The sequence below is a fragment of the Pecten maximus genome, chromosome 7 (genome assembly GCF_902652985.1).
Source record: "Pecten maximus chromosome 7, xPecMax1.1, whole genome shotgun sequence".
Lineage (NCBI taxonomy): Eukaryota > Metazoa > Mollusca > Bivalvia > Pectinida > Pectinidae > Pecten > Pecten maximus.
The window spans coordinates 17,421,440-17,437,888 of record NC_047021.1 but is presented as its reverse complement, the minus strand read 5'-3'; the positions used below and the strand labels follow the sequence as shown (position 1 = coordinate 17,437,888).

General features: G+C 33.7%; 1 protein-coding gene across 4 annotated transcripts in view; it reads left to right on the top strand.

The window, feature by feature from the left end:
• The window catches only part of LOC117331786, a 69,910-nt gene extending 53,844 nt beyond the window's left edge, over positions 1-16,066 (top strand). For 2 of the 4 annotated variants that reach the window (XM_033890669.1, XM_033890667.1), the window contains 5 exons: positions 12,094-12,319; positions 13,038-13,246; positions 13,505-13,669; positions 14,001-14,103; positions 15,191-16,066. In XM_033890669.1, coding sequence (XP_033746560.1) covers positions 12,105-12,319; positions 13,038-13,246; positions 13,505-13,669; positions 14,001-14,103; positions 15,191-15,911 — 1,413 coding nt within the window. In that variant the 5' untranslated portion in view covers positions 12,094-12,104 and the 3' untranslated portion in view covers positions 15,912-16,066. Of the gene's footprint in view, positions 1-12,090; positions 12,320-13,037; positions 13,247-13,504; positions 13,670-14,000; positions 14,104-15,190 lie in introns of all 4 variants that reach the window. The other 2 variants (XM_033890668.1, XM_033890666.1) reach the window with 1 other exon arrangement.
• Positions 16,067-16,449: the final 383 nt, after the last annotated feature.

Genomic DNA, 16,449 nt, shown 5'->3' with positions numbered 1-16,449 from the left:
TCTATAACAAAAAACAATCTCTACTGGAGTACTGTGAGACTTTGGGTATATGAGAATCCCATTCCTGCAACATATCGCGTTAGGCAACGTTGCTTTGGTCAATTTCAGTATATCTATTTGTCTGGACAGTTTAGACAATGTTTTTTAAACAAGTGTTATTAACAATCGGTTAGAAAGAGACTTAATTTTCCGGGTCCGATTTTGTGAGTGTTTGACAGTTTGGTCTGTTTCTTCCAAGCCTACTAATGCTCAGTTGGTGACCATTGGTTAAGATTCCTGATATGTTTCTTGAAAGTTATGGTCAGTTCTAGGAATCTTGATGACGACAACAATTAATTCACTTTATTTTATTTGTTCATTTTACGCACAGTAATATAGACATGTGATTAAAAAAATAATGGTGCAAAATAAAAGTTTCATTTTGACGAAATCTTATAACCATCTGACATCAGTTAAATGAATGTAAAAGTACATAAGATATTCCGTGATGGAACCAATGCCGTCATATTAATTAGGCTGTGACTTTAAAGATGACGGATACATCAACAGGTATATAATATCGAATGTCTAGATGTTTTCCCGGCGAAAAAGGATCTCGGGGAGACATTTTTACGCCACATATCTGGTCTGTTCGACACCAAGTTTATGTATGCAAGGCATGTTAGCCTCTTTTATTTTATACCAAAGTCATGAGAACATAGCACGCAGCATTGCATCGATCCATAGGTGTACATACATGCGATGATGACAGGTAAACCTTATGTGAACTAAATTAAGTATTATACCGCTGTACCAGTATCGAGTCGGGTACAAGATCACTCACTCTGTCTAAAAACAATACTTTAAAAATTTCTTGTCAAATATTTTCTAATTATTCTTCAAAAATTGTAAAATAAATTGTAAATGAAGGAGACTTCTACATTCTCCCCCTCCAGTTCCCTCTAATTATCACCCCATCTCCACTCTTCTTGAACTCACAATTTCAAAAAAATTAAATCGCTTTATGTAAATTCTAATGTCATCTTGTGTAAATATTTGTGTTGTATACTGTTTTTGGGAAAGGGCTTTATATCAGTTGGAAAACTTGTTCCCGATCCCTTTGTATAAACTAAAACAGTATCGACGAAAACACTTGGAAAATCAGACTTCCGTAAATGAACATCTGAAATGATAGAGTTATATTACTGTTATCAGAAAATATGCTTTATATTTAATGATATCTGTTAATGATATCCTTTCTAAAATTCTTACTATATATAATGATTTTCCTTTCATTATCGCTATGTAAGCTAATCAATCTCAATATATTAGTGTTTTAAATGTGTTGCCCTTCAGACCTAACCTTATAAGTTTGAATCGCCCCATAACGACTCCTCCACGCCACAATCTCATCTCCAACAATCTTTCAATCAGATGGTACGTCGTGTCATTGTCATAGAAACCCCTCCTCATATACCTCTCTTTTCCTCTATGATAATGGTACAGTGTAGTTGATATGTAAAAAACTTATAAGATGCTTAGTTAAACGATATCATGATTTTTTATCTGTGCATATATGGAGCAGTCTCGAACATTATTGATTTATGGATTTTGAAATTTTGCTATCTTTTGTGCGTGTTAGAACGGCTTTTGTATGGTGTGAGATGTTGGGAATACCAATCCTTTTCTCCTGATATAATTTACTTTAACCTAAAAATCAGGCATAGAAATGATGAAGAGTGTAAACAAATGTTTAAAGATTTTATACATATATATAAAGAAATTTAGGGTTGACAATTGCCTGTGTGTGATTTCTTTTTATTTTATATTTATAAAAAAGAGTTTGGCGTCAGAAAACAGAATTGTAAAGACATACATGTACCAGTACACGACATACCAGTACATGACATCCCATTTACATAATGCCTTTTCAAGTATGTTAATCATACGTTACATTCATTTGCAAAAGTAATATTTTATATTGGATTCTAAGAATTTGTTGGATTAATTCTGTAGTAAATCAAACATTATTTACAAAAGCGTGCGTTGTAATGAATCATATTAAGAAATATTCATTACTAGGTTTAGCGTAATCTGTTTTAATACTGCTTTTGTGTGGTGATTGAAATGGGTGGGTGTTTCAACATTCTATGTGTTCAATCCGTCCAACAGTACGATATATAAACTATAGTCCGGTTAAACATATTTACACGGTGAATTACAGTTACATACTGAAGTATTATATACGGTATGGAGCTGACGATACTTTACCTTCCAAAATACAATCATCTCGTATATTCTATAATAGTCATCTATATTAAAAGTAAACAAATCTAAGAGAAGGTAAGCAGAGACTGTTTATAAGATTAGTAAATCACAGTATATAATTATCGGGAAATTATTGTAAGAAAGGTTTGAGCAGGTGTGTCCGCTGACAAGTTCTAACATTACGGCGTGGTGACATAGCGTATTCGGACTTTGTTGGTTCATGATTTCCCCGATATTCTACAATGCATATATTTTCACGGAGAGTTTAAGTATAGATGAAACAACTTTTATAGGTTTTATCGATCAATGAACGTATTTGTATTTTTAGTTAAAACACTTTCGGTAGTCTGGTTTCCTATATAAAATGGCATTGCCTCTACAAGTTCAGAATTTTGACCGATTTTTTTTCTATAGTATTGCATTGTTAATTGATTATTCAGAAAGTCTATTCTTGTGAAAAGTTATTACTGCCTTGATTATTTCAAGTAACACAAAAATAACGTTTCACGGATAAGATATGAATTTCATTTACGGATAAAAGTTCTCAAAAGTTTTCGTTGAATATTATGTTTTAACCTTGTGGATGGAAGTATATATGGTTAATGCGGTATGCAATTAGGACTATAAACGATCGGAGGTACTGAAACAGAATAGCCATACTTGTTAGCAAAGACGTATAATAAAATCTTCTTTTTCAATGCATTAACATCTTCTGGAGCGAGCTCGATAACAGAGTCGAGTAACAATTTCCCGTATAATGACCAATCAGACCGTAGTTTACTGCCTGCTATTTAAAGTAAATCGTCTGGCCTTAACAGCCGGAAATGGAGTGAACTTCCGCTTAGAAAATAAAATGTCGATTAGCATACTTCCGGTGTTCAAAACAATGCTAATAGTTGAGCCGATCACCATGGCAACTTATTCCACGTGGCTACAAAAGCGGAAGTAAGGTACTGCAACCTTTTAATACTGAGACATAGCTCGCGTTTGATGATTTTCATCGAACATTACATTGCTATCGACAACATAACCTGTTTCTTTTACGATTGAACACTTAATGTTGCGCCTGTCAATATTTCGGTTTGTTAGTGACTTGAAGCATATCGGTTGATTCTAGAAGAGTGACACAAGAATCCTAGATAACAAGTAAACCGCGCTTTTGTATGTCTTAGACTTTTAAGTAAACATGCTATTATTTGCTGTAACAGGCTCGAACTCATTTATTTTATATCGATACAACTGTCAATTCTGGTGGAATTTAAAGGATTGTATGTTGTATTGTGTCCGTATCTAAACGATAATTTATCTATAGCACGGTATCAAATTTTGATTAGGTAATCCAGACAGCTTTGAGACTCCGTAGCCTGGTGTATGAAATTCATATTTGTATATCTGTATACATAGGAAGGAAAATTAGTATGTACAAGTTTATTAGTTATCCACCTCATTCAATATCCTTCATCATTAACATTATGTCCGTCTGCTCCATCAGGTAACTACAATATTAAATCTCACTTCTTTTTTAATTGTTTAAATTTCAAAACCAACACATAATTATTATATTGTGTATGTCTATGCCAGTTTGATTATCGTGTAACTATTTATGGATTAATATTGATTGACTTGTACATCATATCCTCCTTTCGAGATTTTTGTTTTTGAAGTATAGTACATACTCCGTACATAAGTTAGTTATGAAACAGAATAGGGATCACATGTCCTTTAATGTTTTAATATTTATTGGAACATCGCTCGATTTCAAATGTGAAGAATAGATATTGAGCATAAATTGATGACACATGGCTGTTAGCACAGTTGATAGAAACTAAATACAGCAAATCTGGAAATCCAGATTTGAGATCATTTAAGATAAAAAGGGAATGAAACATCGACTATCTTTGGAAATATACAAAAGTGCGTGTATAAGGGTGGTTTTCATTTAATCTTCAAATCTCTCATGTATTATCTCAGAATTGATCAAAGAAAAGATTCCTTATCATTCAAAATATATGTAGTATTAGCAAGCATATCGCACTCTAAAACCCTAGTGAACAATTTCTCCTATCAACTGAACAACGGAAATGCAGAAAGAGAATGACGGGACGGGACGATAAAATGTCGTTAATTTGATTAGATTTAACGTTCATTTTCACGTAGTGTAAACTGTGTATACAACATTCCATATAGTGTTAACTGTGAATACAACATTCCATATAGTGTTAACTGTGTATACAACATTCCATAGTGTAAACTGTGTATACAACATTCCATATAATGTAAACTGTGTATACAACATTCCATACAGTGTTAACTGTGTATACAACATTCCATATAGTGTTAACTGTGAATACAACATTCCATATAGTGTTAACTGTGTATACAACATTCCATAGTGTAAACTGTGTATACAACATTCCATATAGTGTTAACTGTGTATACAACATTCCATATAGTGTTAACTGTGTATACAACATTCCATATAGTGTTAACTGTGAATACAACATTCCATATAGTGTTAACTGTGTATACAACATTCCATAGTGTAAACTGTGTATACAACATTCCATATAATGTAAACTGTGTATACAACATTCCATACAGTGTTAACTGTGAATACAACATTCCATATAGTGTTAACTGTGTATACAACATTCCATAGTGTTAACTGTGAATACAACATTCCATATAGTGTTAACTGTGTATACAACATTCCATACAGTGTTAACTGTGTATACAACATTCCATATAGTGTTAACTGTGTATACAACATTCCATAGTGTAAACTGTGTATACAACATTCCATACAGTGTTAACTGTGAATACAACATTCCATATAGTGTTAACTGTGTATACAACATTCCATATAGTGTTAACTGTGTATACAACATTCCATACAGTGTTACATGTGTATACAACATTCCATAGTGTTAACTGTGTATACAACATTCCATATAGTGTTAACTGTGTATACAACATTCCATATAATGTTAATTGTGTATACAACATTCCATACAGTGTTAACTGTGTATACAACATTCCATATAGTGTTAACTGTGTATACAACATTCCATATAGTGTAAACTGTGAATACAACATTCCATATAGTGTTAACTGTGTATACAACATTCCATAGTGTAAACTGTGTATACAACATTCCATACAGTGTTAACTGTGAATACAACATTCCATATAGTGTTAACTGTGTATACAACATTCCATATAGTGTTAACTGTGTATACAACATTCCATACAGTGTTACATGTGTATACAACATTCCATAGTGTTAACTGTGTATACAACATTCCATATAGTGTTAACTGTGTATACAACATTCCATATAATGTTAATTGTGTATACAACATTCCATACAGTGTTAACTGTGTATACAACATTCCATATAGTGTTAACTGTGTATACAACATTCCATATAGTGTAAACTGTGTATACAACATTCCATATAATGTAAACTGTGTATACAACATTCCATAGTGTTAACTGTGTATACAACATTCCATAATGTTAACTGTGTATACAACATTCTATATAGTGTTAACTGTGTATACAACATTCTATATAGTGTTAACTGTGTATACAACATTCCATATAATGTTACCTGTGTATACAACATTCCGTAGTGTTAACTGTGTATACAACATTCCATATAGTGTTACCTGTGTATATAACATTCCATATAGTGTTAACTGTGTATACAACATTCCATACAGTGTTACATGTGTATACAACATTCCATAGTGTTAACTGTGTATACAACATTCCATATAGTGTTAACTTTGTATACAACATTCCATATAATGTTAACTGTGTATGCAACATTCCATATAGTATTAACTGTGTATAAAACATTTCATATAGTATTAACTGTGTATACAACATTCCATAGTGTTAACTTTGTATACAACATTCCATAGTGTTAACTGTGTATACAACATTCCATACAGTGTTAACTGTGAATACAACATTCCATATAGTGTTAACTGTGTATACAACATTCCATAGTGTTAACTGTGTATACAACAATCCATAGTGTTAACTGTGTATACAACATTCCATAGTGTTAACTGTGTATACAACATTCCATACAGTGTTAACTGTGAATACAACATTCCATACAGTGTTACATGTGTATACAACATTCCATAGTGTTAACTGTGTATACAACATTCCATATAGTGTTAACTTTGTATACAACATTCCATATAATGTAAACTGTGTATACAACATTCCGTATAGTGTTAACTGTGTATACAACATTCCATATAGTGTAAAATGTGTATACAACATTCCATATAATGTTAACTGTGTATGCAACATTCCATATAGTATTAACTGTGTATACAACATTTCATATAGTATTAACTGTGTATACAACATTCCATATAGTGTTAATTTTGTATACAACATTCCATAGTGTTAACTGTGTATACAACATTTCATATAGTGTTAACTGTGTATACAACATTCCATATAATGTAAACTGTGTATACAACATTCCATACAGTGTTAACTGTGTATACAACATTCCATATAGTGTTAACTGTGTATACAACATTCCATATAGTGTTAATTTTGTATACAACATTCCATAGTGTTAACTGTGTATACAACATTTCATATAGTGTTAACTGTGTATACAACATTCCATATAATGTAAACTGTGTATACAACATTCCATATAGTGTTAACTGTGTATACAGCATTCCATATAGTGTAAACGGTGTATACAACATTCCATATAGTGTAAACTGTGTATACAACATTCCATACAGTATTAACTGTGTATACAACATTCCATATAGTGTAAACTGTGTATACAACATTCCATATAGTGTTAACTTTGTATACAACATTCCATATAGTGTAAACTGTGTATACAACATTCCATACAGTGTTAACTGTGTATACAACATTCCATATAATGTAAACTGTGTATACAACATTCCATAGTGTTAACTGTGTATACAACATTCCATATAGTGTTAACTGTGTATACAACATTCTATATAGTGTTAACTGTGTATACAACATCCATATAATGTAAACTGTGTATACAACATTCCATATAGTGTTAACTGTGTATACAACATCCATATAATGTAAACTGTGTATACAACATTCCATATAGTGTTAACTGTGTATACAACATTCTATATAGTGTAAACTGTGTATACAACATTCCATATAATGTAAACTGTGTATACAACATTCTATATAGTGTTAACTGTGTATACAACATTCCATATAATGTAAACTGTGTATACAACATTCTATATAGTGTTAACTGTGTATACAACATTCCATATAGTTTAAACTGTGTATACAACATTCCATATAATGTAAACTGTGTATACAACATTCCACAGTGTTAACTGTGTATACAACATTACATATAGTGTTAACAGTGTATACAACATTCCATATAGTGTTAACTGTGTATACAACATTCCATATAGTGTTAACTGTGTATACAACATTCCATAGTGTTAACTGTGTATACAACATTCCATAGTGTTAACTGTGTATACAACATTCCATATAATGTTAACTGTGCATACAACATTCCATACAGTGTTAACTGTGTATACAACATTCCATATAATGTTAACTGTGTATACAACATTCCATATAATGTAAACTGTGTATACAACATTCCATATAGTGTAAACTGTGTATACAACATTCCATATAGTGTAAACTGTGTATACAACATTCCATACAGTGTTAACTGTGTATACAACATTCCATATAGTGTTAACTGTGTATACAACATTCCATATAATGTAACCTGTGTATACAACATTCTATATAGTGTTAACTGTGTATACAACATTCCATACAGTGTCAACTGTGTATACAACATTCTATATAGTGTTAACTGTGTATACAACATTCCATACAGTGTCAACTGTGTATACAACATTCCATATAATGTAACCTGTGTATACAACATTCTATATAGTGTTAACTGTGTATACAACATTCCATATAGTGTTAACTGTGTATACAACATTCCATATAATGTAACCTGTGTATACAACATTCTATATAGTGTTAACTGTGTATACAACATTCCATATAGTGTTAACTGTGTATACAACATTCCATATAATGTAACCTGTGTATACAACATTCTATATAGTGTTAACTGTGTATACAACATTCCATATAGTGTTACCTGTGTATACAACATTCCATATAATGTTAACTGTGTATACAACATTCCATAGTGTTAACTGAGTATACAACATTCCATAGTGTAAACTGCGTATACAACATTCCATATAGTGTTAACTGTGTATACAACATTCCGTATAATGTTAACTGTGTATACAACATTCCATAGTGTTAACTTTGTATACAACATTCCATATAGTGTTAACTGTGTATACAACATTCCATATAATGTTAACTGTGTATACAACATTCTATATAGTGTTAACTGTGTAAACAACATTCCATATAGTGTTAACTGTGTATACAACATTCCATACAGTGTTAACTGTGTATACAACATTCCATACAGTGTTAACTGTGTAAACAACATTCCATAGTGTTAACAGTGTATACAACATTCCATATAGTGTTAACTGTGTATACAACATTCCATAGTGTTAACAGTGTATACAACATTCCATATAGTGTTAACTGTGTATACAACATTCCATAGTGTTAACAGTGTATACAACATTCCATATAGTGTTAACTGTGTATACAACATTCCATAGTGTTAACTGTGTATACAACATTCCATATACTGTAAACTGTGTATACAACATTCCATAGTGTTAACTGTGTATACAACATTCCATAGTGTTAACTGTGAATACAACATTCCGTATAGTGTTAACTGTGTATACAACATTCCATATAATGTAAAGTGTGTATACAACATTCCATATAGTGTTAACTGTGTATACAACATTCCATATAATGTAAACTGTGTATACAACATTCCATACAGTGTTACATGTGTATACAACATTCCATATAGTGTTAACTGTGTATACAACATTCCATACAGTGTTAACTGTGTATACAACATTCCATAGTGTTAACTGTGTATACAACATTCCATACAGTGTTAACTGTGTAACAACATTCCATATAGTGTTAACTGTGTACACAACATTCCATATAGTTGTCATATTAATATTATAAGTATGAATTGCTAAACTGTTAGCTCAAGATGTTAAAAATAATGTTTTAGCTTGTAAGATGGACGAGTAAGTGTGGATGTCTTTGGCATTTTGTTTTGTATAGATACTATCATCATATAAGTTGAATTAAATGTATACGATATGAGATAACTTGGCATGCCATTAATTTGACAAATCCTGTACCACGCTCACACACACATTCGTCTCTAGTATGTCGTTTTCCCCCACGAAACAGCAATCACAAGATTTTCACAAAACCTATCACAAATTCCCATATCCCGAAACATTAGCTGGTACATGCCCTTACATGTATTGTAGTAATGTAATATATTCTATTTCAAGTCATTTGACTGTCATCAACACTAGTTTATTTCATGGTTTGGAAATTGAAATATCCTTTAAGAAATCACATTTCATTTAAAAGCACTGGGCGCTTCGTTCAGGCTTCACTAGTTCCAAGGTTTTCATTTACATCGCTAGAAAAGAATTCTTTCATTTTGAAAATTGAGATAGTGCTCAATCATGTATGATAAACCTATCTATATACACATACATACATATATATAAGGTGCCCATCAATATATACTTAAGAATCCCATCTAAATAATATTTTACGTTTTGAAAGTTTTTACGTTGTATACCAGGGCCAGCATATATGCATGCAGTATGATTTAAATGAAAAAAAAATATTGAAATAAAAATAGAAATGTACTAAAAACGAACGAAGGATAATATTGAATTTGAAAACGTTGATTTTTATTTTAAAATCTAACTTACTAAATACATATTCTTATACACAAGCATATGATAAATCTACACCTAACAAAAAAAAATGTTTTCTGTCGATACACCGATAAGATTAAGACCTATAATTGATAAATAATATTACATGTATATATAATTAACCATGGCTCTACGTAGTCAGTAATATAATCACTGATCGAAAACAGATAAAGGTAGTATAGACCATAATAAGGTAGCCTGCCCCACAAACGTTTTATCCTGTAATAGATTTCTGAAAGGAAAACATGTTGGTCTAGTACGCAATTAAGAGGAAAATGTATCGACGAGTCCTAGATTAAAGGTTTATTTGGACTGAACTTCTTGATATGACCTTAACTGACAGGAAGGCATAATTACATATGTACGAAGAACATATTGTACCTTTAAGTGTTAACATTAACATTGATTTTTTTTAGTTGAAAATGGTCTAGTAACTGTAGACTGTGGTCCGTTATGCTGTATGAAGCTAACCAGACGTAATAGTCCCTCTATCAGGCGTGTACCAGTCGTGTCCAGTATGTAGTGTTTAGGAGATGATAGAGTGACACCTCATCTAAACCTTGCTATTTTTCGTCTGATCAGTTTCATTGTCCACTTGACTTTTATTGAGCTGTACTCCCATTGTCGACGTACCAATACATATGTAAAATGAAATCCAACCTGTTTAAAAGGATCGTCCACAATAATTCATACAGTAAGATGAATGTTTTATTCAATACCTTATAAAATTGACTTTTTTTATTCCAGAATTATAATGTACTTTATTTCCCTAATATGATATACACTTATACCTATCACCTTTCACACATAATAGCGACAAAGGTGGTGTTTATATATCAATCTATATTCCTATTGTGTGGATTGACTTACCAGGTATATTGTTCATAGTGGTATTCGTTTTAAGTCTGTGAATATAAAGTAATATATTAATGTCACTCCATCAAAGTTTTGAAAAATGTTTTTCTTGTCACCAAGACTACACATTATTCTGGATTTCTAATATAACGGTGTTGGCCGTTTCGGTATCAGAAAGCACAGCCTAGTTTTACTCTTATTACGAATCATACGGCGACCGCTGAATGTCCGACTGTCTGTAAAACAAATTATGGTTTTCTAAGATTAAGTAATTTAACGATTTGTTAACATATTATAAAGTTATGAAATATTATGAAACGTAGCCTGCGAATTCGTATACTAGTGTTTTATACTCAGCAATGGTATATAACACCATAGCTGTTGACGTTAAACAATAGAAAACAAAACCATCTACTGAGGTAGAATCGAACATATGTGTTGTGTTATTGTTATATTTACTTCCTTGATTATTCCCGTGGCATTGAGATCACGGATTCTGCAACCCCCCCCCCCCCCCCCCCCCCCCCAAAAAAAAACCCCGTCATTCCCATTGTTATGTTTCAAAAGCTGTCAAATTAAGTAAACACTATCATATTTTTTTTGAAAGTTGTCTTCATAACACCTCATACATCTATGTAGATTTATTGCTTAACGGAGTTAAAATTTTAAACGGTAAACACGAAATCTTTAAAAAAAAAAACCACTAAGAATACTTTTCTTTTTCAATATCTAACTTGATGTTTCATTACCATGAGTAAAGAAGGCGACAGCCGTAGTATATGCTAGGGTTAGTGTTTAAAAGTTACTACTCTGTTTAGGGAGAAAATGACTGGCGTGTTACATTTGTTGTGTCTACATGTATAATGGGCTAAAACAAAATGCTTTTTTATGAGAATTGTTAATTTGAAAAATGTCTTATGTGTATTGCATTATCAATGGAATGAAAGGAGAAAAGACTGAATTAAGGTAGTAAATAAGACCTGGATGTTTCCCCTGTACGTTGTGTGACACTATTTCTTGATTTTTCCAGCAGGTGTCCTATCGATGACGAGTACCAAGTCGATGACGGCATTATCAAAAGTCAATCTGCCTATCTATGTCAACGACAGTGTCATAGTAGAGCTTACGGAGGAAATATTGGAGGAGAGATCGGACAAGTTCTTACACTGTGCTGTAGACGTTATCACCGATCCCTCACGGCGTCTCATCCTCCACTTTCTCTCTATAGACATATCTAAGGACAACCTGACTCCCGACAGGTAGTCCATTGTAACAATTCTTACTTGATGAATCCATTTAACAAAGAAAGATATTTCTAAATGACGCATCTATCAAAACTCAGGGAGGAACCGCACTGAAGTTTGAACTGATGATTCGTTGACTTATAATAAAATTCAAATATTCCTGATGCTGGATTCTGTACATAACTTACAAATTTATTAGAGCTTTTTAAAGAAATCAGAACGTCCCAAAATCATTTACTGCAGGAAATGGAGAAAAGAAAAAAAGCGGCATGTGCAGGAATGAGTGTAACGCTAATTCAATATTCTGTTTTCCAAATATAGTTCACAGGGAATTTTCAGTATAAATCATTATTATATATGTTTGTTGCTCCTATTTGATGTTCTGGTACAAACATCCATATCACTACCTAATGGAGGACACAATGACAAAGTTAAACCGCCGAGGATAGGATACTTCCGCTTCGTCAGTTTAGTTCAATCAACGTTATTTTTAATTGTTTTGTATATATGGTATTGCTTATTACAGTTACTTGACCCCCTCCTCATGTTAGGTACACAACTTTATATACAATGAAGTAGGACATCAATGGAGACCCAGTTCTGTAATCCCTCGTCACAGTAGAAACATCTTAAGATAATATTTAAAGGGGCATAACTCGTATGGTAGAATGTTCATCGCGACCTGGCACCAAATACCAGATTTTTCTGTAAAGTTCTTTATTACACATTTCAGGCTACATATATACGACTTCCGGTCGGGTGGCGGGGTGAAGCAAGTGACACCTGTGATGGGCCTTTTCGGTGTTTACGACTCCTATTTCAAGGACACCAGCCCGGGGGTGATGGACTACAAGTCCTCCCTCAACAAACTCCGCCTGGACTACATGGGCAAGCCCAACCTTATCTACAGCGGTTTCCGGATACTCATTACGTCATTTACAGGCGAGTTGAATATTTCAGTTGTTTTTAATAATAATGTCACATGTCGGTGTTGAGTAGTATAATATTCACATTTGGGAACTTCATATAGAGTGTATGCAATACAAATATAACTGTGTTAGTGAGAACATTGAATAATTCCCTTTTATTATATCATATTAAGTATAAGAAATGTATTGTCTTATAGGACATTTTTTTACTTAAATAGAAATTCATATGGTGATTTTAATGATAATGTTTGTTTGATTCCTTTGTCTCCAGACATACGTAACGATGATTGTGATCGTTTACACCACCTGTGTGGGAGGACCAAGATCTGTGTACCCCTCTCGGTGATGTGTGATACGGAGTACAACTGTGGTGACGGCGATCTTTCTGACGAAAATACCTGCCACTTGTTGGTAGACACCGACTGGAAAGGGGCAGGTAAGTTATAATCAAGTAACCAATTAAAGCTGGTTGATCGATTAATGACACAATTTGAAAATATTGTCAAATTTGTATATGAATACAGAATAATAAAATGAATATCATGATCCTAGTTTCGAATGCACACCCTGAATAGGTCCAATAGTTCAGAAGGTATGCAACATAGAAAGCATTCCAAATAATGTCATGTTAGGCTGAATTTGAACATAACATCATAAGTTAATATTTCCATCAAAATCGTTTGCATGTGAATGGCAAATAACATGGCTCCTGTGTAACACTGTCTTTATAACAATACTTGTTAACAATAACTACACTTCTATTACAGAAGCTACCATTACGGCTGTAGTAGCCGCCGGTGTGGCCATTACTGTCTTCCTCCTTGTCATCGCTGTTGTCTTCTGTTTCCTAAAAAAATACAACAGAAGGAGGTATGTTGTTTACTGAAATTATTCTTTTGTGTCTAATTTCTCTCATAGATTACAGGGTGATTCCGTGGTTACTGGGAAGGGACAGCTGATTCACTTAACCTTGACAGGGATAACCACCATTTTTCCGATGTGTCGTTTTCTTAACTCATCCTAGGGTTGAGACAAGCAGCACGTGCTCCTCGCACGTTCTCACTAATTAAATGACGTCGCAGCAACAATACAATGACATCATGGCGCAACAATTCAATGACGACACGTCGACAATTCAATCACGTCACGTCAACACTGTCGTTTTGCATTGATGTTGCGGTAATATTAGATACATACAAGGGTAAACAGGGTAAAAGAAAAATAAAGATTCACCCCCCCCCCCCCCCCCCCTCCCCCCCTTGGGAACCCTTGAAGTAGGAATCTTAAGCTGTCAAACACTCGGCAAGCTTCGTGTTTAGCAGCTGAAAAATCATCCCTCTGGAGTTGAGATCCCCGTCTCACTCCCAAGGGGATGAAAGATTCTATTAATTCTCTTACCCTGGGCTAGCATGTGAGTTTTTCTTATCTCACCACAAGCTACACGAGCTCTTTGCACGTTCTCAATAATACAATGACGTCACATCAATAATTCAATCACGACACGTCAATATTAGAACAAGTCTCATGTTTGGTAAGAATCCCCCTCAAGTTGATGTCCCCCTGTCTCACCCAGTGGGGGATGACATATTATTGGTCTCACATGGGGTAGGGAAAGACAGTTGGCACGCACTAACACGCTACTAACAATGGTGTAATGTCATTATTTTACGTAGTATAACCATGTCGCAATTGGAAGCGTCATCAATTCCAAGGCATACTTCATGGAACAATAATGATGACGTGATGAATATATTTCGCAGCAACTTGCATTTTTTAAACTGTTTTTTTTTTAATTTGCAAGAAAGGACTATCACCAACCTCGTAATTGGCTTATTCCTGTGCACGTGACACAATCATGTATTGTTCACACCAAAAATAACAAAATATAAAAACCATTTATTATAATAAATAAGTGTTCACTGAAACGTAATGCGAAATATTTTGTTTTCTTTTACAGTTATATTCGACAGCAGAGTGTCCAAATGTTCGCCAAACGGAAAGCCAATGGGGAGTGGGCAATTGGAAATAATATAGACACTTTGGGCGTAACTGAACTTTATGCCCCGCCCACTTATGAGGATGTTGTTAGAAAGGAGGTCAACGATGAACCTCCTCCTGCATACGATGTCGTGTCCACTCTTCCCCAAACAAACCATCAAGGGTCACCATATTCCATCCGGTCAATGAATAGGGTGACTGTTGTGTGTATCGAACGTCCATGTGATAATGACAATATAGAAAATCTAGAGGAGTGCCAAACAGAAATAGTATGTGTACCTGTTCCCGATCAGGATAGAACAGACGATTATCACAATGTCATTTCTTGCCAACAGGAAAATTGTACTCCTGACGACGAGCCATTGATAGGTATCGCCGACATGAGCGTTTCAAAATCCGATAAATCCGACGATTGTTCTCAGTCAAGTTCTTCCGGTCAGGAGGATTCTGGGACCTACGCAGAAGAGAGTTCCCAGGAGAGTGGAAGCAGCAATATGGATGAGGACTTGATATCTGTTACATCGGATTTTCAGGTAACAGATGGAAAAAGTAACTTGGATAACACTACTTGTAATTCAGGGGAGAAAACTCCTGACTACTCCAATCGGATATGTCTGATGAACTGTGATGATATTGAATACGTGGACACAGTGGATGATTTGAATGGGAATGGTGTGTAACGAATGTCGTGTATACAATACAGGAAGATCCTCTCATGTAGGAAACACCTGATATAAAACTTTCCCAAAAGAGAACAAGGGTAATAGTATATTCTTGAAGAATTTTAAAAGATTATGTATGAGAGGGTCATAGAGCTCGGAAGCAATGATCCTACACATCGTCTGTAACATTACTGAAATGGCGTCAAAATTTATATTTACACTGCGTAAATCCCCCCATCTTATAAATATGTGTTCAGTGTTCAGATAAGAGAACTTGCCAGTTGCGTTGCATTCAAAAGCCATCCGCGATTTGCTTACATACATACATGAGAAAGTACTCCCTATCATGAAGCCGTACTTGAAAAAAACCCAATAATTAACAGCAATGCATATGTACATCATCGAACATTCATTGTGCTTCCTAGCATATACACCCTAGTGTAGTTACAGTTAGTCGATAACAAGACAATAGAAGTCATTTGAATTTTATTCTATTTTGTTTTCATGACGCCGGTGCTAATAACATTTATACATTTATATGATGTTTCGTTGTATG